At 48.9% G+C, this 24,576-nt stretch overlaps 1 protein-coding gene across 2 annotated transcripts in view; it reads left to right on the top strand.

Moving 5' to 3' along the window:
• The first annotated feature begins 5,302 nt into the window (after positions 1 to 5,302).
• The window catches only part of ccdc173 (coiled-coil domain containing 173), a 121,040-nt gene continuing 101,766 nt past the window's right edge, over positions 5,303 to 24,576 (top strand). The window contains exon 1 of one of the 2 annotated variants that reach the window (XM_038789453.1): positions 5,303 to 5,531. In XM_038789453.1, coding sequence (XP_038645381.1) covers positions 5,354 to 5,531 — 178 coding nt within the window. In that variant the 5' untranslated portion in view covers positions 5,303 to 5,353. The remainder of the gene's footprint in view (positions 5,532 to 24,576) is intronic. The other variant, XM_038789449.1, reaches the window with a different exon arrangement.

The raw sequence follows: 24,576 nt of genomic DNA, 5'->3' as shown, positions 1-24,576 counted from the left end.
TCTGCTATCATCTTTACTTTCGTTTGTTAAAGAACTCCGAGAAAATTCAGCCGGTAGGATTGTACACTATGAATCAGAAGCAAAAGGTTTGTGTGAAGATATCACCTCAAGTTATTCTGATGCTTCCAAACGCATTGTTACAAGGAAATTTTCAGATTGAACAAGTGGTATTGCTTCTTTGAGAGGAGCTGACAAATTTAGGATAGAAGTTCTATATCAACTCTATGACTGCTTGATAATCCAGTTACGCAAGAGGATTGACCCATATGAGCAGATTGCGAAAAGGTTCAAGTTCCTCTCAGAATTGGTGAACAATTCTGAAATTGATGAGGACGGTATTAAACTTATAATATCCTATTATAAAGATGATATTGACCACAAATTAGTAAACGAGTGTTATCAGTTCAAAGAATATTTGCACCTTAGGAAATCCCAGAACCCAGAAGAAAACACGCCATCTAAAATGCAATGCGCAGAAGTTCTTCAGTTTATTTGTGAGCAACACCTAATTGAAGTGTTCCCCTATATTATTGCTGCGCTTAAGCTGTACTTGACAATGCCTACCACGAGCTGTGAAGCAGAAAGGAATTTTTCAAAGCTATCCTTTATAAAGAACAAATTTTGGTCTACCATGACTGAAGAATTCTTGATGCTTAAATTCTTTATGCATATTGTCTCTAGAAAATGACATTGCAAGGAAGCTCTCATATGACAAAACTGTACGTGAATGTGTACGTGAACTGTATGTGAATATGTTGCTAGAAAAAAAACAAAAAAAAGAGTATTTTGTAAAATGTGCTTCATGTAGTATGTATTCTCATAGGTGTCTAAAATAGAATATATTGACTGTGATCTTTTCTATGTTTTATTTCATAATTCTATGATGCATCATGCATGTCTATAACATTTCCCTAATTTTCATCCCCCCCATAACTCGAAAACTATAAGGCATAAGAAATTTTTATTCACACCAGTGACTTTGACATGTGAGATAATCCAGTACAGCAATTTTAATCAAAATCTGAGATGTCGTGGTTAAATTTAAAAAAAATTTGTGGTGATCTGTCGTGGAACAACCCCATTGAAGAAGGTAACAGTGGTTACCCAGACCTCGTTGCTGGTTGCGAAGGGGCACCCATAACAGTTCAAGCTTCAGGGCCCCAAAAATGTAGGTCCGCCACTGATCTCTTGTCGAAAAGCTTAAATCTACGTTCCTAGTCCTTGTATCATCAACTAACAGCAAATTAACTGTTTCATTTGTCTGCCTTATCCAAATCTGTCGGTAACCTTGTACACCTCTATCACATCTCCCCTCAACTTCCTTTGATCCAAGGAGAACAAGCCAAGCATCTCCAACTTAACCTTATACTGAAAATACCTTATTCCTCGAATCGTTCTGGTAAATCTCTGCAACCTCACAAGGATCTTTACATCTGTCCTGAAGTGTGGTGATTCAAACTGAATGCAATACACTAGTAGTGGCCTAAATAGAGCCATCTAAATGTTCAGCATAACTTGCTTTTGTACTCTGGATAAAAGCAAATTACTGCGGATGCTGGAATCTGAAACAAAAGAGAAAATGCTGGAAAATCTCAGCAGGTCTGGCAGCATCTGTAGGGAGAGAAAAGAGCTAACGTTTTGAGTCCAATGACAAAGCTTTGAGAAAGAATCATTGAACTCGAAACGTTCACTCTTTTCTCTCCCTACAGATGCTGCCAGACCTGCTGAGATTTTCCAACATTTTCTCTTTTGTTGCTTTTGTACTCAATATATATGAAGAACACAATCCCATATGCTTTGCTAACTATTCTCTCAATATGCCCTGACACCTTCAAGGATCAATGCACATGAATCCCAGGTATCACTATCACTTGTAAGTCCTAGGTATTATTTTTACTTCAATTCTTTAAAAAAAATATAAATTTAGAGTACCAAATTCCTTTTTTTTCTAATTATGGGGCAATTTAGCATGGCCAAACCACCTACCCTGCACATCTTTTGAGTTGTGGGGGTGAGACATACACAGAAATGGGGAGAATGCGCAAACTCCACACGGACAGTGATCCAGGGCCGGGATCGAACCTGGGTCCTCAGCACCAGGAGGCAGCAGTGCTAACCACTGTGCCACCGCGCCGCCCATTTTAATTTAAATTCTAATTGTGCTGTTTAAGACTTTAATCAGACAGGCAAAGGAGACAGTTTAGTGAACTAACTCAGGAAATTTGTAATAAATTGAAGATTATTACCTTTCAAAAACAGGGCAGGATTTGACTAGTGTACTACGTGGGGCAGCACGGTAGCATAGTGGTTAGCATAATTGCTTCACAGCTCCAGGGTCCCAGGTTCGATTCCCAGCTTGGGTCACTGTCTGTGCGGAGTCTGCACATTCTCCCTGTGTGTGCGTGGTGTCATGTGAGAGTACCTTTAAGAAATGGTTGTTTAAGAAATGTACCTTTAAGAAGTGGGTGTTTATCAGTGATGTCAGAGTGTGGGTGGAGTTGGGCTGTCTGTCCGTTTTTTACTTTCATTTTAGGCTGTTTGCTGCAGAGTGTGTTTTAGTTTTGTTTTCAGTGTTGCAGCTGAAGCCAGACAGAGCAGGTGTACTGTTGATCTTTCTGTCATGAAAAGACTATCTCTTGATCATTTGGTGAATTCAGAATTATAAATGTTCTCAGTAGTGAATGTAAACCTAATGTGATTCTGTTGAAAGGTGTTTCTTCTGTCTTCTGGATGTTGTTTGGGAAGTTATTAAGGATTACTTGGTGTTGTATTCTTTGGGGGTTGTATTTGAATTGATGGTTGCTAAGATGTTCACTGTATGTTTAAAAAAGGTTAACTTGAGTTCATAGAATAAACATTGTTTTGCTTTAAAAAATACTTTCCGACGTCAGACTACATTGATATCAGCTCCGCCTTCAATATCATAATCCTAGTCAAGTTCATATCAAAACTCCAAAACCTAAGACTTGGCTCCTTGCTCTGCAACTGGATCCTCAACTTCCTGACCCATAGGCCACAATCAGTAAAGATAAACAGCAACACTTCCTCCACCATAGTCCTCAATACCGGGGCCCCGTAAAGCTGCGTACTTAGCCTTTTACTATACTCCCTGTACACACACGACTGTGTGCCAAAATTTGGTTCCAACTCCATCTCCAAGTTTGCCGACGACACGACTGTCGTGGGTCGGAACTCGAACAATGATGAGTCAGAATACAGTAAGGAGATAGAGTACCTAGTGGAGTGGTGCAATGACAATAATCTCTCCCTCATGTCAACAAAACTAAGGAGCTGGTCATTGATTTCAGGAAGCAAAGTATTGTTTATCCCTGTCAACATCAACAGGGTTGAGGTGGAGATAGTTTATGGCTTCAAATTCCTCGGAGAGCACATCATCAACAATCTGTCCTGGACCACCACATCGACACTACCACCATGAAAGCACAACAGCGCCTATACTTCCTCAGGAAACTAAGGAAATTTGGCATTTCCACATTGACTTTTTAAAAAAAATTTAGAGTACCCAATTATTTTTTCCCAATTAAGGGGCAATTTAGCGTGGCCAATTCATCTACCCTGTATATCGCTTGGTCGTGGGAGTTAAACCCACGCAGACACGGGGAGATTGTGCAAACTCCACACGGGCCAGGATCAAACCTGGGTCCTCAGCCACCATGGGCAGAAGTGCTAACCACTGCGCCACCGTGCTGCCCTTCCACATTGATTCTTACCAGTTTTTATAGATGCATCAAGAAAGCATCCTATCTGGCTCTGATATGGCAACCGATTGGCCCAAGACCATAAGAAGCTACAGAGAGACGTGAATACAGCCCAGTCAATCACACAATCGCGCCTCCCATCCATTGACTCTGTCTACACCTCCCGTTGCCTTTGGAAAGCAGCCAGCATAAGCAAAGACCCCTCCACCTGGGTTATTCTCTCTTCCAACTTCTTCCATCGGGCAGGAGAAACAAAAGTCTGAGAGCATACACTAACAGATTCAAAAACAGCTACTTCCCCGTTGTTACCAGACTCCTGAATGACCCTCTTATGGACTGATCTGATCTCTCCATGCATCTTCTGTACGGAGTAGCACTGCACTCCATATGTTTCACCTGATGTCTATGTCTATGTATTTACATTATGTATTTATCCGAAGTCCTATATTTTTTCATGTATGGAGCAATCTACCTGGACTGTACGCAGAACAATACTTCTCAGTGTATCTCGGTCCATGTGACAATAAATCTAAATCTAAAGAGTTTACATTTCACATGGTGGGGAGGTGTCTTTGAGATGCCCTGTGAGGATGCAGCTCTGGGTCCCATGCATCCACTCAATTGTCCTGTCACCTGACGCAAAGTTTGGAGGGGGTGTTGGGGAATAGTTGGAAGAAATGTGCTAGTATGTAAAACAAGATGATACTGTACTGTTATTATCTGTACAGTTGTGGGGTATATTTCAGCTTTAATTAACAGTAGTGTTCTTTTGACCACAATGCTTTATTTAACTTTCTGCTGTCTTGCAAAGCTAATTTTGTTTTTTTTAAGCACAAATTGCTTTTTAAAAATTGCAAGATCACAATGATCATGCAAGAAGCTTGCATTGGTAGCCTGCTTTTCTCGTCCTCTGGGTGTCCCAGAATTGCACATAATGAATTATTTTAAAGTACAGGCATAGCTTTTAAATAGGTGAAATGAATGGCCAAATTTCACACATGTCTCTTAAACTACAATTAGATAAATTACAGGTTAATCTTATAATGTTCGTTGGGGAATGGTTGTTGGTCTTGACACTAGAAGAACTCCCCTACTTGTTTTCAATGTGCCATGGTTCAATTCCCGTACCAGCCTCCCCGAACAGGTGGCGGAATGTGGCGACTAGGGGCTTTTCACAGTAGCTTCATTTGAAGCCTACTTGTGACAATAAGCAATTTTCTTTTCATTTCATTTGGAGCATATTACACACCCTTCCTCAATCGGAGAAGTTTTGGGCACTAGCCTACTTGTGACAATAAGTGATTAGTTATTAATTAATTAATTATTATAGCCGTATAAATAAACCTACGTTTATTTGGTGTGGACTCTCCGTGACTCATAAAACTGGCAATGAGGAATTAACTGATTTCCTGTCGACACTGCAGCCCCGTCGGTTGAGCCACCTCCCTGATTTGGTTGATTTAGGTTGGAATCTGTTTCTTTAGCCATGCCTCTGTTCATGCGGTTCAATACATTCGGTGCTGGAGTCGAGGACTGGAATCAATACACAGAGCGGATGCGCTATTTCTTTCATGCAAATAACATCACGCAGGACAACTGCCAGGCGGTCATTTTGCTGACCACTTGTGGTGCCTATGTACCTGGCGGCGCCTGCCATTCACATCTTCGACCAGCTCATGACGCTTGTGGGTCTGCATTTCAACTCAACGCCATCCATTATCATTCAACGGCATTCTTTCAACACAGCGGAAAGATCCCCGGGTGAGTCGTTCACCGAGTTTGTGTCCTGGCAAAGAAAAATTGCCGAGTTCTGTGAGTATAGTACTGCTTTTTTACGGGCGGCATGGTGGTGCAGTGGTTAGCACCGCTGCCTACGGCGCTGAGGACCCGGGTTCGATCCTGGCCCTGGGTCACTGTCCATGTAGTGTTTGCACATTCTCTCCGTGTCTGCGTGGGTTTCATCCCCACAAACCAAAGATGTGCAGGTTAGGTGGATTGGCCATGCTAAATTGCCCCTTAATTGGAAAAAAACAATTGGGTACTCTGAATTTATTATAAAATAAGTATGGTACTGCTTTATTGGAGATGCTGCATGGCCGTTTGGTTTGTGGTATAAACAACGTGGAGATGCAGTGAAAGCTCTTTGCTGAACCCGCCCTGAATCTGCAACAAGCACTACAGCTCTCCCTGTCCCACGAGAGCACTGAGCGTGGCATGCAGGAGATACACAGGGGATGGAAGTTAATGCTCGAGGGTGCAGCCTCCCAGCTCGTTAGACTGCCAAAAGTGATTCCAGCCTATGGTCACAGGACAGGCCGTCACGGTGGGAAACATCCCCAGATTCTACTAAGGGTGATTTGGTTCCACATGCAACATGCACATGTACGCTGGCCCAGTGCAACCGCCGACAGTGAGAGCCGGCCCCAGCAGTCCCGACGCCATGGTAGGGATAGGCGACAGCCACGGGGCCAGGCCTTTCATCTGGATAAGATGTAGCTCCCATTAAGGTTCCAGTGCTGGTGAATGGCTATTTATGAAACTTAGAGTTGAATATGGGGGCAGTGATTTCTTTTTTTTGGGAAATATTTTTATTAAAATGTTAAAACAATTTTAATACAAAACCTACAAAAACACAGAATAACAATTAAACAGTAAGACCTCCACCCAACACCTTCCCTTATAGCAGTAAAAACTTAGTTTCTAAGTCCCCTCCTTACACCATATCCCTCCCCTCCTAACAGCTAACAGTGACCAGCTCTTTAAAGTACAATAAAAACAGCTGCTATCTACAGTAAAACCCTTCCACTGACTCTCTCATGGTAAACCTAACCTTCTCGAGGTGTAAAAACTCCAAGTCACTCAGTCCAGCGAGGCCCTTGGTGGTGCAGTCCATCTCCAACCCAGTAGGATCCGTCTCCTTGCCACCAGGGAGGCAAAGGGCAGGAAATGGACAGGCCCTGCCCTGTCTGGAGTTTCACCACAACCAAAACCCCAAAGATTACCACCAATGGGCCAAGCTCCAATCCAATGTTCAGGGTTACCAAAATAGGAACTCCAGAAGCTCAGATTTCACTGCATTATAGGGCAGAGATTTTCACACATTCACCACCCTCTGCGAGAATTAGTTCCCTCTCTTCTCAGTTCTAAATCTACCGCCTCTCAACCTATATCAATGACCTCTTGTTCTAGATTTCCCCACAAGGGGGAACATTTGTTCTACGTTTACTTTATCAATCCCATTTAGTATTTTATACACCTCGATCAGATCCCCTCTCATCCTTCTAATCTCCAGCGGGTTTAAACCCAAACATTAATCTCTCCTCATATGTTAACCCTTTGATCCATGGAATCAATCTAGTGGACCTCCTCTGAACTGCCTCTGATGCCACCATATCCTTCCTCAAATAAGGAGACCAAAACTGGATACAATACACCGGATGTGGTCTCACCAGCACTCTACACATTTGCAACAACACTTCTCTACTTTTATACTCCAGTCCTTTTGCAATAAATGCAAACATTTTATTTGCAATTCATAAACAAGGACACCCAGATCCATCTGCCTAGATGCATCTTTCCATTTAGATCATTTGCCTTTCTATTTTTTGGTCAAAATGGAAAACCTCACACTTATCTACATTAAACTCCATCTGCCAAATTCTGGTCCAATCCCCTAGCTTATCTATATCCATCTGTTAAATTTTTATCACTTTTTCACCCTCCTCAGTGCCTCACTCCACACCACTTCCTCCAAGATTGTTCCCAGCTCCTCTGTCCACTTCGCCTTCATGCCCTCAACAGAGCACGTCTCCTCCCCCAACATCTGCTGGTATAGACCGGATGTACAGGCCACTTCCGAACCAGAGCAGGATAAGACTTCCAGCTAGCCGGAAAGGCACTCCCCTAAACCCCCACTCTCTGCCTCGGCACCCCAACCACAAAGTATTCACTCTTTCCTATATTTAGCTTATAGCCAAAGAAGACCCCAAAATGCGACAAGACCCCCAAACGCTACAATGTTATCAATTGACACCTCCAGATCCCTCACACATAATAGTAAGTCATCGGTGTACAGCGAGACCCTGTGTTCCATCCCACCTCCAACTAATCCTCTCCATATATTCGAGGACCTCAGGGCCATGCCCAGTGGCTCTGTTGCTAGTGCAAACAGCAAAGGGGACAATGGACATTCCTGTCTGGTACCCCGGTAAAGACAAAAGGAGTCGAAGGTCACTTTGTTAGTGCAAACACTGGCAAATGAAGCGGTATATAATAGCCACACCCACACTACAAAGCCTGGCCCAAATCCATATTTTTCGAATACAGCAAACAATTAGTCCCACTCAACTCGGTCAAACGCCTTCTCTATGTCGAGCGAGATTATGATCTTTGGGACCCAACCCTCCCCCAGAGCAAGCACCACATTCAACAGCCTTCTCATGTTCGCCTTTAACCTCTTTAACAAAACCCGTTTGGCCTTTCCCCACCACCTCCAGTAGACATGGTTCCAGTCTCAACTAAAACACCTTAGCTAACAGCTTCATTAACAGGGGGATCGGTGGATACAATCCACAGTCTAACGGAGTCTTTGACTTTTTTCAAGAGCAGGGAAATCGAAGGCTGCCTCAGCATCTGTGACAAAGCACCTCTCTTCAAGGAGTCCCTGAACATCACTAATAGAGGGGCTAATAGCTCTATGAATCATTTAATAAATTCCACCGGGAACCCGTCAGGTCCCGGTGCCTTCCCTGAATGTATCAATTTCAGCGCCTGCTTGATCTCATTCAACTCCAACAGAGCTTCAAGGTTCTACCATAACTCCTCCTCCACATTGGGGAACTCCAACTCACCCAGGAATCCCATCATATCTTTCCCATCCTGTGGAGGCTTGAATCTGTATAAATTTTGATAAAGGGTTTTAAATACCTCACTTACTTTCCCGTTATCCAAGACCAACTCCCCATCCCATGCCCTAATCTGGTCAATCTCCCTCTTAGCCTCCTGCTTCCTCAGTTGATATGCCAGGAGCCGACTTGCTTTCTCCCCATATTTGTAAAAAGGCCCTTTAGCTTGCCTCAGTTGTCGTACTGCCCTATTGTAGTGATCAGATTAATTGTGTTTGCAGCTTTTTCCTCTCCACTAATAGTTCTGGGGATGGACTGTCCTCATCCTTACTACCTACCTCTATAATATTGTCCATCAGCTTTTCCCACTCACTCCTTGCCTCCAGCTCTCCATGGCCCTTGAATTATATAATTTCTCCCGTACTTACAATGTTCAGCGCTTCCCATAGTATCGAGGGAGAAACCTCCCCATTGTCATTGTTCAAAATATAATAGTGATTTCCGTTGGGTAGGGAGCACACTTTGACTGCATAAAGTGCTCTGTGCAGACTTTGACCTTGGCAGATACAACAGCTCAGTTCACTATATATACAGGGGAGCAGTTGAATATTGTTGGGATGACATTGACCTCGGTGATTTATGGACAGCAGTCGGCATGTCTCACTCTCATTATTTTTTGAGGGAATGTCCCTAAGCCTGTTAGGCTGTGATTGGTCACACCATTTGCGCTATGACTGGCAGCACATTCGTCACATGGAGTCTGGTGGCCTATGCAAGGTACTCAGCATATACCCGGAAGTCTTCCAGCCTATTTGGAGACCATAAAAGGGACTGTGGCCAAGTTCCAGATTGATCCGGAGGCTCCGCAGCGCTATTTCTGGGCATGACTGATTTCCTCCGCCTTGGTGGAGACCAAACTCAACAGGTTGGATAGTTTGGGCATTATTCGGCACATATGCTTTGCAAATTGGGTGCGCCAGTGGTCCCTGTCATGAAACTGGATAGAACAGTTGGTTTATGCAAGGATTATAAACTGACAATTAATACTGCTTCCTGGCTGGATCGCTAGCCTGTGCCCTGTATTGAGGACCTCGGCTAAGTTGGCTGGCTGATCCTCGTTCACAAAGCTAGATATGAGTAACGCATATCTACAGCTTGAACTCAACAAATCCTCCTACAAGTTAGTTATAATAAATACGCACAGGGGACACTATGAGTACGCCCTGTTGCCTTTTCCCGGTATCTTCAGCATGTGCGATCTTCCAACAAATCATGGAAAATATCCTATGGGGTTTGCTGGACATCAGAGTGTATTTGGATGATGTATTGGTCACAGGGACTACCAACCAGTAACATTTGGGGAACCTTGAGGCAGTGTTGCAGCTCTTCTCGGAATTGGCACCTGCCTACGCCAAGCAAAGTGTGTGCTCCACGCGATGGAGGTAGTTTACTTGAGGTATCAGGTGGACTGGGACAGTATACACCCGGTTGCTGAGAAAATGTAGGCCATCCAGATGGCCCCGCCCCAGAGGATCATAGAATCATAGGGAGTATAGCATCATAGAATCCCTACAGGGCAGAAAGAGGCCATTCGACCCATCAAGTCTGCACCAACACTTTGAAAGACCACCCTACCTAGGCCCAATCTCCTGCCCTGTAACCCCACCCTAAGGGGCAATTTAGCATGGCTAATCCACCTAACCTGCACATCTTTGGATGTGGCAGGAAGCCAGAGAACCGGGGGAACCCACAGAGACACTGGGAGAACATGCAAACTCCTCACAGACAGTTACCCGAGGGTCAAAATCGAACCTGGGACCTTGGCGCTGTGAGACAGCAGTGCTAACCACTGTGCCACCCTGCCGTCCTTCCAGGCACCCATCACTCTCTGCGTGAAAAACCTACCCCCCATATCTCCCTTAAACTTTACTCCTCTCACTTTGAACCTGTGCCCCTTGTAATTGACACTTCCACCCTTGGAAAAAGCCTCTGACTATCCACCCTGGATTGCCTCTCACAATTTTGTAGACCTCTATCAGGTCTCCCCTCAGCCTCTGTCTTTCCAGTGAAAACAATCCTAGTTTATTCATCCAGATGCCACGGAGCTTCACTTGTTTCTAGGATTGGTCAATTACTATGGGATATTTGACCCAAATCGCACGGTCATACTGGCTCTTTTGTATCTGCTCCTGAAGACGCACCAGGCCTGGTTGTGGGATGCTGCCCAGGAAGTGGCTTTTCTGCGTGTCAAATGGTGATTGTCGTCCTCAGAGGTGCTCACCCATTATGACTGGCCAAGCCTCTGATCATCATGTGTGACATGTCCCCTTATGGCATTGGGGACCTCATGGCCCATCAGATGCCAGATGGTTGGGAGTGGACGATCACTTTTGCCTCTCATTCACTGGTGGCGGCCGAATGCAGATACGCACAGATTGAGAAGGAGGCTCTGCGGTGGTCTTTGGGGTGAAAAAGCATCATCAAAATGTCTACAGCTGCATAAACCCTTGCTAAGCCTTTTCCATGAGGACAAGGCAATCCCTCCCATCGCTTCTGTATGAATCCAGCGCTGGGCCCTGCTGCTGGCTGCTGTTTGAACATCAGCCGGATGTCCACATTGCGCTGCTGACTCGCTGAGCCATCTGTCCTTGCTGGCCGATGAAGATGTTTTTTAAAATTTAGAGTACCCAATTCATTTTTCCAATTAAGAGGCAATTTAGCGTGGCCAATCCATCTAGCCTGCACATAATAATAATAATAACATGTTTGGGTTGTGAGGGCAAATCCCGTGCAAACTCCACATGGACCCGGGGCCAGGATCAAACCTGGGACCTCGGTGCCGTTTGGCAGCAGTGCTAACCACTGTGCTACTTGGCTGCCCGTGTCCATAATGAAGATGTTGGTGTGGAGATATGTTTAGTGGCCAGGCCTGGATACTGACATTGAGAAGATGGCTTAGCAGTGTTCCGTTTGCCAGGAGCACCAAAAGCTCCCTTCGGCTGTGCGACTTCACTCCTGGGAATGACTGGGTCATCCTTGGGCTAGACTGCATGCCCGACTTCACTGGTCCATTCCTGTGCTCAATATTTCTTCTTTTAATAGATGCCCATTCTAAGTGGTTGGAGGTCCACAGGAAGACAGCGATCACATTCTGTGTGACGTTGAACGGTTGCGTAACACTTTCTCAACTCATGGCATTCCCGAGGTCCTCATCACGGACAATGGTGCTTTGTTCACAAGTGAGGATTTCTCAGCATTCCTGAAGGCAAACTGGATTAGGCAAACGGGATTAGGCATGTGTGTACTGCCCTGTACCACCCGCGTTGAACGGGTTGGCAAAGCGTGACGTGCAGACTGATGGAACCATCTATTCACGAGACACGTGCTTTCAGAGATGAACAGTAGTTTTAATCTACTTACTTCAGAGCTAGCCTGTTGAACTCTCGATGAACTCAGGCTGGCTCTGGACACGATTATTTATACAGCAGTCTAGGGGGAGGAGTCGTGGGCGGAGCCAAGGGTGGAGCCCTGTACAAACTCCTGAGCATTCCCAGAGCTACTCCCCCTAGTGGTCGGATAACACTACTGCACTTACAATAGTATTGGTAAATACAGTGTGAATTACTAAGTGACATTCACCACATTCACCCCCTGCAAAAAAATCAAGTCCAGCGGGGGTGGTGGTCTACAAAGTAAGTCTGTCCGGTGGTCGAACTGTCCGCTGTGATCTGCAGAGCACCGGGGTTGCAGCCTCTTGCGGTGGCTGGATGGGTGTTGTGTGCTGGGGTACAATGGTGGACTCCAGGGAGGGTTGTGTCTGAGCTTCATACTCTTCTGGTTCGACCGGAGACTGGGGGCGCTGGGGGCTGGCCGGCGCGGGTGCACGGAACTGGTGGAGCGGGCTCGTGGGCTCGGGAGCGCGAGGGGGCGGCAGCATGGGGTGTAGGGTGAGGGGTCCTTCTGTGGGGGTAGAGGGGGCGCTGGATCCGGTGGGTGCCAGATCCCGGAGGGATACTGTGTCCTGGCGGCCGTCAGGGAACTCGACAAAGGTGTACTGGGGGTTGGAGTGGAGCAGGCGCACCTTCTCAACAAGGGGGTCGGTTTGTGTGCCCTGACGCGTTTGTGTGCCCTGACGTGTTTCCTGAGGAGTACCGGGCCCGGTGTCCTCAGCCATGCCGGAAGTGAGACCCCCGTGGTAGTGCCCCTGGAAAATATGAAGAGCCTCTCGTGAGGGGTCTGGTTGGTCGCCGTGCACAAAAGGGACCTAATAGCGTGGAGCGCGTCTGGGAGGACTTCCTGCCACTGGGAGACTTGGAGCTTTCTAGACCGGAGGGTCAGTAGGACGGTCTTCCAGGACGTCGCGTTCTCCCTCTCCACCTGCCCGTTCCCCCTGGTGTTGTAGCTGCTAGTCCTGCTAGAGGCAATGCCCTTGTCGAGCAGGTACTGACGCAGCTCGTCACTCATGAAGGACGAACCACGGTCGCTGTGTACGTAGCTGGGGAAACCGAACAGGGTGAAGATACTATGCAGGGCCCTAATGACTGTGTGGGAGGTCATGTCGGGGCACGGGAAACGGGAGAACTCATCCACGACATTTAGAAAGTAAACGTTCTTGTTAGTTGAGGGGAGTGGCCCTTTGAAATCAATCGCGAGGCGTTCAAAGGGCCTAGAAGCCTTGACCAGGTGGGCCCTGTCTGGTCTATAGAAGTGCGGTTTGCACTCCGCACAGATCGGGCAGTCCCTGGTGACCGCTTTTACCTCCTCGTTGGAGAAAGGCAGGTTTTGGGCTCTGGTGTAGTGGGCGAGCCGGGTGACCCCCGGGTGGCAGAGGTCGTTGTGGATGACTTTCAGTCGGTCAATCTGCGCGCTGGCGCATGTCCCGCGGGATAGGGCATCCGGAGGCTCGTTGAGCTTCCCGGGTCGATACTTAATATCGTAATTATAGATGGAGAGTTCGATCCTCCACCGAAGAATTTTATCATTTTTTATTTTGCCCCTTTGCGAGTTATCAAACATAAAGGCAACCAATCGTTGGTCGGTGATGAGGGTGAACCTCCTACCTGCGAGGTAGTGCCTCCAGTAACGAATAGCCTCCACAATGGCTTGTGCTTCTTTCTCGACTGAGGAGTGTCGGAGTTCTGAAGCGGAGAGGGTATGGAAGAAAAATGCGACTGGTCTCCCTGCCTGATTTAACGTGGCTGCTAGAGCGACCTCTGAGGCGTCGCTCTCAACCTGGAATGGAGTGGATTCATCCACCGCCCGCATGACCGCTTTGGCGATGTCCTCCTTGATGTAGTTGAAGGCCTGGCGTGCCTCAGCTGACAGGGGAAATCGTGTGGCCTTAAAGAGTAGGCGGGCTTTGTCCGCATATTGAGGGACCCACTGGGCATAGTAGGAGAAGAAGCCCAAGCACCGTTTGAGGGCCTTGGGGCAATGGGGGAGGGGGAGTTCTAAGAGGGGGCACATACGGTCCGGGTCTGAGCCCAGGACTCCGTTTTCCACGACGTAGCCGAGGATGGCCAGTCTGTTTGTGCGGAAAACGCATTTCTCTTTGTTGTAGGTGATGTTTAATTTCTGTGCCGTCTGGAAAAAATGGTGGAGGTTGGCGTCGTGGTCCTGCTGGTCATAGCCGCAGATGGTGACATTGTCCAAGTACGGAAACGAGGCCCGCAGCCCGTACTGGTCCACCATTCAGTCCATTGCTCGTTGGAACACCAAGACCCCATTAGTGACGCCAAAGGGGACCCGGAGGAAATGGAAGAGGCGGCCATCGGCCTCGAATGCCGTGTAGTTGCGGTCCTCCGGGCGGATTGGGAGCTGGTGGTATGCAGACTTCAGATCCACCGTGGAAAAGAGCTGGTACTGGGCGATCTGGTTTACCATGTCTGCAATTCTGGGGAGGGGATACGCGTCGAGGAGTGTAAATCTATTTATGGTCTGACTATGGTCGACAACCATGCAAAATTTTTCCCCGGTCTTAACGACCACCACCTGAGCTCTCCAGGGACTATTGCTGGCCTCTATAATCCCCTCACTGAGAAGCCTTCGGACCTCTGATCTGATAAATACCCTATCCTGCAGGCTGTATCGCCTGCTACGAGTGGCTACGGGTTTACAGTCCTTTGTGAGATTGGCGAAGAGAGGAGGGGGGGGGGGATTCGCAGTGTAGCGAGGCTGCAGATAGTGAGTGGAGGCAGGGGCCAGCCGAAGCTGAGGGTGAGGCTCTTAAGATTACATTGAAAATCTAGGCCTAATAAGAGTGGCGTGCAGAGTTCGGGCAAGACGTAGAGTTGAAATTTTGCATAGCTAGCGCCTCGGATTGTGAGTGTCGCGGCGGTGCGCCCCTGGATCTGGACAGAGTGGGAGCCTGAAGCGAGAGAGATAGTTTGCCGCACGGGGAAAACGGGGAGCGAACAGCGTCTTACCAGATCTGGGTGTATGAAGCTCTCAGTACTCCCGGAGTCGAAAAGGCATGGCGTGATGTCCCCGTTGATTTGGACCTCTGCCATCGAGTTTCGCAGATGCTTCGGGCGTGATTGGTCCAGGGTGACTGTGCTGAGTTGCAGGTAGTCGGCTGCTTGATCAGCTGTGCTGGAGTGGCCCCGTGATGACTGCCCTCTGAGTTCGTAGTCGTACTCTTCCGATGAGTTGTCCGAGCGTGGAGATGCAGGTCGGGCCCGTGGATCGCACGTGGTGGGCGGCGAGGAAGATGGCGTCCAAGATGGCGGCCCCCATGAGTCGCACGTGGCCGGCCATGTGGTGGAGGTTTTCCAAGATGGCGGCCCCCATGGATCACATGTGGCGGGAGAGGGCGGAGTCGGGGCATAGGCTGCAGCGTTTCGGGCCCCGCGGGCCTGCGGGTGTGGGGAGCGATTACTTCGTGCCGCTGGGGAGTTGAAAGCTGGGGCCCTTTTAGCGAGGCACACTTTCACGTAGTGGCCTTCCCGCCCGCAGCTGATGCAGGTCGCGTTGCGGGCCGGGCAGTGCTGCCGCGGGTGCTGATTCTGGCCGCAGAAATGGCAGGCTGGAGCAGCATAGTGGCTGGTTGGGGCAGCATGGTGGCTGGGCGGCCGCGTGGCACAGGCCTGGGGGAGTCGCTGGTCGGGGGCCCATGATTGAGTTGCGGGGTCTGCGGGGAACGAGGTGAGGCTGCGGAAAGAGACCTCCATCGTGGTAGCAATTTCCGCAGCTGTTTCTTAAGTCTTGGGCCCCTTTTTCCAGCAGTCTTTGGCGCACATAATTAGACCTGAGGCGCGCTACAATAACGTCGCATACAGCAAGTTCTCTCTGTTCAGCCGCGGTAACCGCTTGATAGTTACAGTCATTTGATAAATTATTGAGCTCTCTTAGAAAGTCGGCGAGTGATTCTGTAGGCCGCTGGCGGCGAGTCGTGAACACATGGCGTGCGTAAACTTCGTTAATGGGCCTTATGTATACATCTTATCGAGTAGCGCTAGCGCTGCAGTATATGAACCGGCCGAGTTTAGTTGCGTAGAGAATCTGTGGCTCACCCTCGCGTGCAGTAGACTTAACTTCTGTTTCTCTGTTGTTTCGGCTGAGCTCGCTTCTGCCAGGTAGGCCTTAAAGCACCGCAGCCAGTGGGAGAAGATTTCTTTAGCCTCTGCATCCTGTGGGTCGAGTTCTAGGTGTCCAGGCTTGAGGGCTGATTCCATGATCGATCCTGACTGTTCTTAAGTAGATTAAATTGATGGAACCATCAATTCACGAGACACGTGCTTTCAGATATGAACAGTGGTTTTAATCTACTTACTTCAGAGCCAGCCTGTTACCCGTTGAACTCTCGATGAACTCAGGCTGGCTCTGGACCGGTTATTTATACAGAAGTCTAGGGGGAGGAGTCATGGGCGGAGCCAAGGGTGGAGCCCTGTACAAACTCCTGAGCATTCCCAGAGCTACTCACCCTAGTGGTCAGATAACGCTACTGCGCTTACAATAGTATTGGTAAATACAGTGTGAATTACTAAGTGACATTCACCACACAGACGTTGTAGCCATCTAAGATGGACACTGGGCTACAAAATGGAGAACTGCTAAGGCTGCAGGGAAAAACAGTCTTAGCAAGGACAAGCAGTTTGCAGGAGACTAATTAGCATTCTGCACGTACAGAAACCAGTTTTTGGCCAGGTGCAGAGTTTCAGCCAAAGGTGTAAATGGCAACAAGATCTACATAGTAATGAGGTGATCCAGATCCAGACCCCGCACAATAGAAACATTTAAGTATGAATGGATACTTTTGAGTAGACGCCCAGACAGAACGGCACCACAGTATCCAACACAAAGAACCATAGGTACCGCCCCACCCATCGAGGAACGACCCTCAGATTGGAGGGTTTAGAAGATATCGATTGGGAAAGGCCCAATCGATACATGGCAGGTAAAAGGCCCGCCCCACGGGGGCGCGGACTTCTAAGACCTATAAAAGTAGACCCCGCACATGGTTCGGTCTGTTTTCGCTCCGGCTCAGGACTGCTTTGGCTCCGGCTCTGACTGCTACTTTTGCTCCGGCTCCGCTTTGCTGATACATCGCATCCTGACTCCAGTTCCATCACCAGCCGTTGAGCCATCAGCCATCGAACTGTAAGTGCCAATACAACGATCGCTACGTGATCCAGACCTTGCTAGATCCTGACAACTTTAAGTACCTGAGAGTTGCAGACCAAGAACGGGACGAAGGCCTTGTCCCCTGACCTTGCCTGTTCCTGTCTAGATAAGTATTTTAGTTGTTTAGTATTAGAAGTAAGTTAGTCTCTTTAGCGTATGCATGTGTATTTATTATATTTGTCATAATAAATATCAATCGTTTGGACTTACTAATCGGTGTACAGATTTATTACTTTGAACCTGACCTTGATATACTTGTGAGGTGTCTAAATACGGCACCTGGCGACTCCTGAGCATAATTACATACACAGAGCCATAGTAGTGTTAAGCACACGGCCTTTAAACGGAGGCGTGTTAATACACTCCAGTAAAACGAGCAACACGTTTAAACGGGGGCTCTGGAATCAAATTTCGGGTTCTATGGAGACAAGCCTGGCTCATTTCCTCTTCTCTTATTAAACCACACCTCACACAGTGACTGGGGTTGCCCCAGCTGAAATGCTCATGGGTTGACGTCTTTATACCTGCCTTGGCTTGCTGTTACCCGATATCGGCGATAGGGTGTTGTCATCATCAACCACCAGGACAATTGCACCTGGTGACACAGAATTCATCTGCAACTTCACTGACGGTGCTTACTGGCTCTCCAGGGCTGCCTTTTGTCAGGTGGAACCTGTCTCCTACCAGGTTCAAGTTCATAAAAAGGCATCTGGATCAAATGTGGTCACAAAAACCACTCCTTGGTAAGGCTCTTTATGTGCGTCCCATCCTAGAACGATGGGATCCTGTACCAGACCAGCCTGTATGGTGACCCAAGGATATCTTGATGCCTACGTGCAGACGTCTGTTACGTTCTGGTGCCAGGCCAGATGGAATTAGTACACTAGAGAATGTTTAGTTTGTGATTAGTTGAATGTTTATTGTTTAACAACAAGGTGGGTCAGATAACAATATGAAAACTGCTAAAACCATTAACTATTAAATTACCATTATAAAAATATTCAAGCGCTATTACAAATGTGACTATTCACTATGACGGCTATCTCCAGACTCCTCGAGGTTACAGTGTCACGTTATTATTCTTTCCAGCCGACCATCCCATCCCGGCGTACCTGTAAGGAATGGCGTTCCCCTTTACGGCATACGCCTCCAGATCCAGCGCCTCGAATGCACGGCACTCTGCCTGGACCAAAGAAGATCCGGCGTCCTCCTCAGCCTTGGACGTTGGGGGCTCCTTGGGACTTTGGTGGGGAGGAACATCATAACGCACCCATGGGGTGGGGATAACTGTTTCCCCGTGCCCCTCGTGGAGTACAGATTCCCTCGTTAAGGGGTCAGGGTAAACTCTAACTACATTCTATATAAGGTGGGCCAGTTCAGCATCGACTTTGAAGAGCCAGTTAGGATCTACTGGGAGCTGTGCATTATAGCCTTGTAAATAAACCAACATTTCTTTAAATACAATTCGGTGGGGACTCTCCATGTCTCACAAAATAGTGCTGCCATGGTGCTGAATTGAAATGTCAGCCTAGATTGTGTGTAAAAGTCTCCTGAGCTTAAACCTTTTGTTTTGTGAGAATGCTGCCATGGATTCAACTGACACAGATTACAAAAGGTATGAGTTGCCACCACGTGTTACAATACAACAAATCACTGGCTTAGTAATTGTACAAAGTGAAGAATGCTATTGGACAACCAATATGAATTTAACAGTTGGTTAGTACATAATAAAATGCATGAATTAAAGGAGGCAGTGAAGGATGGATGGATGGATGAACTGAGAGCATCAGCTGAAATAATTGCACCAAACCTTGACTTTTAAAAATTTTACGGCAGTTAAACTCAAGCTGGTCATGATTTCAAAAACAAATGGTACATTTTTCTACACAAGCAATTAGGTTGTAGACCACAATGGCTTTGCTCATTCCAGTTTAAGTAGAAATAGAATATTTTTAATTTTGGGTAATCAATTGCATTTCAGTAGATTGTAACTTGGCACTGCTGTACACATTTCCATGTAATTAGTCTTGTTTTGTTTTTCTATGTATGGAGCTCAAGCAGTTTTTAAATCAGGTACTTCGCATATTTTCTCACGTGTACCAAGGTACAGTGAAAAGTATTTTTCTGCAAGCAGCTCAACAGATCATTAAGTACATGGGAAGAAAAGGGAATAAAAGAAAATACATAATAGGGCAACACAAGGTATACAATGTAACTACATAAGCACTGGCATCGGATGAAGCATACAGGGTGTAGTGTCAATGAGGTCAGTCCATTAGAGGGTCATTTAGGAGTCTGGTAACAGTGGGGAAGAAGCTGTTTTTGAGTCTGTTTGTGCGTGTTCTCAGACTTCTGTATCTCCTGCCTGATGGAAGAAGTTGGAAGAGTGAGGAAGCCGGGTGGGAGGGGTCTTTGATTATGCTGCCTATTTCCCAGGCAGCGGGAGGTGTAGATGAAGTCAGTGGATGGGAGGCAGGTTTGTGTGATGGACTGGGCGGTGTTCACGACTCTCTGAAGATTCTTGGGTCCTGGGCTGAGCAGTTGCCATACTAGGCTGTGATACAGCCCGATAGGATGCTTTCCATGGTGCATCTGTAAAAGTTGGTAAGAGTTAATGTGGATATGCCGAATTTCCTTAGTTTCCTGAGGAAGTATAGGCGCTGTTGTGCTTTCTTGGTGGTAGTGTCGACGTGGGTGGACCAGGACAGATTTTTGGAGATGGTGGAACACCTTTACCATGTCCTGCAAGACCTGGCACACATAGAATGGGAGGACACCCACAGCCCATGGTATGAGACAGCCACTATGAACGTCTCTGCTCGTGGCTCATTTCAGGGCAGCGCCGGTGATCTGTGTAGCATCTCCCAGTCAGCTGCACACAAATGCATTAGGGAGGGCCCACATGTATATAAACCTGGACTGGGTTCAGGGTAGCCAAGACGCCAGGACCATGGACTTTGCCCATGTAGTTGGCATGCCCCAGGTATAGGATGTAATAGACTGCACCCACGTGGCCCTATGGTCTCCATGGCATCATGCGCTGCCATTTGTGAAGCGCAAAGGATATCACTCCTTCAAACTTCAGATCGTCTGTGGCCACACACAATGCGAATCCTGCAGATGTGTGCTCATTTCCCGGGGAGCATCCACAATAATTACATCTTGGGGCACTCGTAGATCCCAGACTTCCTTTGAGGGAGAGCAACATCAAGAGGGATGGCTCCTCGGGGACAAGGGGTATCCAATAAGGAGGTGACTTATGACGCTGGTGCCGAGGCCACAAACAGATGTGGAGAGTCACGACAATGAGTCAACGTGTGTGCTGGTCGAGCAGCCGATTGGACAGCTAACGATATGGTTCCGGTGCATGGGCCAATCGGGAGGGGGAGCGTCCGCATGGGCCGTCAAGCTAGGACACCCTCATAGCCTGTCAGTTTGAGGACGAGCAGGACTCGGGTTGAGGAGATCTTCTAACTTGCGGAATGCATTCTCATCATTAGTGTGGTGCCAGCGGTAGGGTAGATTTTCACGATGGTGCCTACTTCCATAGGCAGGGCGCCAAAGCTATTGGCCAGACTCTGTCGGATAATGATGACTTGCATTAAGGAAAGAATGATGCACCTCTCTTCCTCAGCGATATGCCTGACTCCTGCCTGACCGAGAGCTGTATTGGTCCTGCCAATGAGGGGGAGGGGGGGGGGAAGCGTGGTTTCACTGCCAACAGCACTTCTTTACTGAGTTATCAGTGTGGGAGAGTGTGGTAGTATGACTAGAGGTACTACAGTATGTGGGAGTGTGAGCTGCTATTGGTGGAGAAGGCTCGCTGCTCATTGGCCCAAGTGTTGCTTTCTCATTGGTCAAGACGAAGGTAGCTCCGCCCGATGAGGCGGGGTATAAGAACCCGTGTTTCCCAGCAGCCATCGTTCTTTCTGTACTCAAGCTGCTGGGGAAACATCTTGTAGATTAAAGCCTTCAATTCGGACTACTCCTTCGTTTCTGTGGTTATTGATCGCGCATCAATTTAATCGACAAGTTTTAAAGGATGGAGCTCCGCATCAAGCCGAAGAGTCTATGCCTCAGCCCCCACGCAGCTAAAGCAGCAGCTACATTCAAGCACTGGCTGGCTTGTTTCAACAGCTACCTCAGTATGGTGGAAAACGTACCGACGAGGGAGCAGAAGCTACACATCCTCCACTTGTGCGTCAGCACCGCCATCTACACGCTCATCGAGGACACGACCGACAACGACGCAGCCATGGAACTGCTCAAAGGACACTTCATCCGGCCGGTAAATCAATTTACGCTCGGCACGTACTGGCTACGAGGCAGCAGGTCCGTGGTGAGTCGTTGGACAATTTTTACCGTGCACTCCTCGAACTGGGGAGGAACTGCGGCTGCTCACAAGTGTCTGCAAAAGAGCACACTGAACTCCTCATCCGAGATGCTTTTGTTGCGGGCATGCAGTCCCCACAGATCCGCCAGAGACTATTAGAAAGGGAAACCTTGAGCCTCACGGAGGCACGGTCCCTCTCTCCCTCCCTAGATGTCGCAAACAGAAACGCCCGCTCATACGCCCCTGACCGCACGGCGGCCGCCTGGGCAGCGTGGAATTCAGCCTCTCTCTCCCCCACGGACTCGGACTCACCCCAGGCTTGCGCCGCAGGACGCCCCGAAAAACCCGCGGGGCCGCACTGTTATTTTTGCGGCCAGGCGAAACACCCCCAACAAGTTGCCCAGCCCGATCGGCAAATTGCAAGGGCTGCGGGAAGAAAGGCCACTTTTTGACCGTCTGCCAGGCCAAGGCGGTCGCTACGGGACTCCCCCCCCCCCTCCAAGGGCCCCGTGCGGCCCGCAAACATCTCTGCCCCCATCCCCCAACGCCACGTGCGGCCTCCGGGTGCCGCCTTCTTGTGCTTCCGACGCCACGTGCAGGGGACGGGCGGCGCCATTTTGTCTACACCCCACCATGTGCGACCGACGGGCGCCCCATCTTGGATTGTCTCCGAGGACCCCACGGGTGACTACGCACCGCTTGATGACGACTCCGATTTTCTGCCACAACTCGCTTCAGTCACTCTGGACCAGTCTCGACCCCGCACCCTCTCTACGGCAACAACGAAGGTCCTGCTCAACGGGCACGAAACAACCTGCCTACTGGACTCCGGGAGCACGGAGAGTTTCGTACACCCCACCACGGGTGGGACGCTACGCTCTCCCTGACTATCCCGTCAAGTAAAAAATTGCCCTGGCCTCTGGCTCCCATTCAGTGGAGATCATGGGGTATTGTATAGCGGATCTCATGGTCCAGGGGAGGGAGTTTAAAAATTACAGACTCTACGTCCTCCAATACCTCTTCGCGGCCGCACTCCTGGGGTAACCTCCAGAGCCTAACATTTAAGTTCGGCGGCCCTATACCTCCCCACACTGTCTGCAGCCTTGCGACCCTCAAGGTCGATCCCCCGTCCTTGTTTGCAAACCTCACCCCGGATTGCAAACCTGTCGCCACCAGGAGCAGATGATACAGTGCCCAGGACTGAGTCTTCATCAGGTCCGAGGTCCAACGGCTTATGAAGGAACGGGTCATCGAGGCTAGTAACAGCCCCTGGCGAGCACAAGTTCTGGTGGTAAAGACCGGGGAGAAGAATAGGATGGTCATAGACTACAGTCAGACCATCAGCAGGTTTACGCAGCTGGACGCGTACCCTCTTCCCCGTATATACGACCTTGTCAGCAGGATCGCACAGTACAAGGTCTTCTCCACGGTGGACCTCAAGTCCGCCTATTACCAGCTCCCCATCTGCGCGAGCGATCGCAAGTACACTGCGTTAGAAGCGGACGGGCGGCTCTACCACTTTTTAAGGGTTCCCTTCGGTGTCACAAATGGGGTCTCGGTCTTCCAACGAGAGATGGACTGAATGGTCGACCGATACGGTTTACGGGCAACCTTCCTGTATCTCGATAATGTCACCATCTGCGGCCACGATCAGCAGGACCACGACACCAATCTCCGCAAATTCCTCCAAACCGCAAAACTCCTAAATTTGACTTATAACAAAGACAAAATGCGTGTTCAGCGCCGACCGTCTAGCCATCCTCGGCTATGTAGTGCGAAATGGAGTGATAGGCCCCGACCCAGAACACATGCTCCCCCTAATGGAGCTCCTCCTCTCCCACTGCTCCAAGACCCTGAAGCGCTGCCTCGGTTTCTTCTCATATTACACCCAGTGGGTCCCCAACTACGCCGACAAAGCCCGTCCCCTCATCCAAACAGCCACTTTCCCCCTGTCGACGGAGGTCCGCCAGGCCTTCAGCCGCATCAAAGCAGATATCACAAAGGCCACGATGCATGCTATCGACGGGTCCTTCCCCTTCCAGGTCGAGAGCGACGCGTCCGACGTAGCTCTGGCGGCCACCCTCAACCAAGCGGGCAGACTCGTGGACTTCTTCTCCCATACCCTCCATGCTTCCGAAATCCACCACTCCTCGGTCGAGAAGGAAGCACAGGCCATAGTAGAAACTGTGCTACTTTGGAGGCATTATCTGGCCGGCAGGAGGTTCACCCTCCTCACAGTCCAACAGTCGGTGGCTTTCATGTTTGACAATGCACAGAGGGGCAAGATAAAAAACGACAAGATCTTGCGGTGGAGGATCGAGTTATCCGCCTACAACTACGACATCTTGTATCGTCCTGGGAAGCTAAACGAGCCTCCCGATGCCCTGTCCCGCGGCACCTGTGCCAACGCACAAATGGACCGCCTCCGAGCCCTCCACGTGGCCCTCTGCCACCTGTGGGGTCACCCGCTTCTTTCATTTTGTAAAGACCCGCAATCTGTCCTACTCCATCGAGGAGGTCAGGACAGGCACTAGGAACTGCCACATCTGCGCGGAGTGCAAGCCGTGCTTCTACCGCCCCGAAAAAGCGCATCTGATAAAGGTTTCCCGTCCCTTTGAACACCTCAGCATGGACTTCAAAGGTCCCCTCCCCTCTACCAACCGCAACACGTACTTCCTCAACGTGATTGACGAGTACTCCCGCTTCCCGTTCGCCATCCCCTGCCCTGACATGACCACAACCACCATCATAAAAGCCCTCCACAGCATGTTCTCCCTGTTCGGATTCGCCGCTTACATACACAGCGATAGGGGGTCCTCCTTTATGAGTGACAAACTGCGTCAATTCCTGCTCAGCAAGGGCATTGCCTCAAGCAGGACGACCAGTTATAACGCCCGGGGTAAACGACAGATCGAGAGGGAGAACAGCACGGTCTGGAAGACCGTCCTGCTGGCCCTACGGTCCAGAAATCTCCCAGTCTCCCGCTGGCAGGAGGTCCTCCCAGACGCCCTCCACTCCATCGGGTCGCTACTTTGCACGTCTACAAATCAAACACCTT

The sequence above is a fragment of the Scyliorhinus canicula genome, chromosome 2 (genome assembly GCF_902713615.1).
Source record: "Scyliorhinus canicula chromosome 2, sScyCan1.1, whole genome shotgun sequence".
In the NCBI taxonomy this organism is placed as follows: Eukaryota; Metazoa; Chordata; class Chondrichthyes; order Carcharhiniformes; family Scyliorhinidae; genus Scyliorhinus; species Scyliorhinus canicula.
Note: the sequence above shows the minus strand (reverse complement) of the source record. Positions and strands in the feature narration are given on the sequence as shown.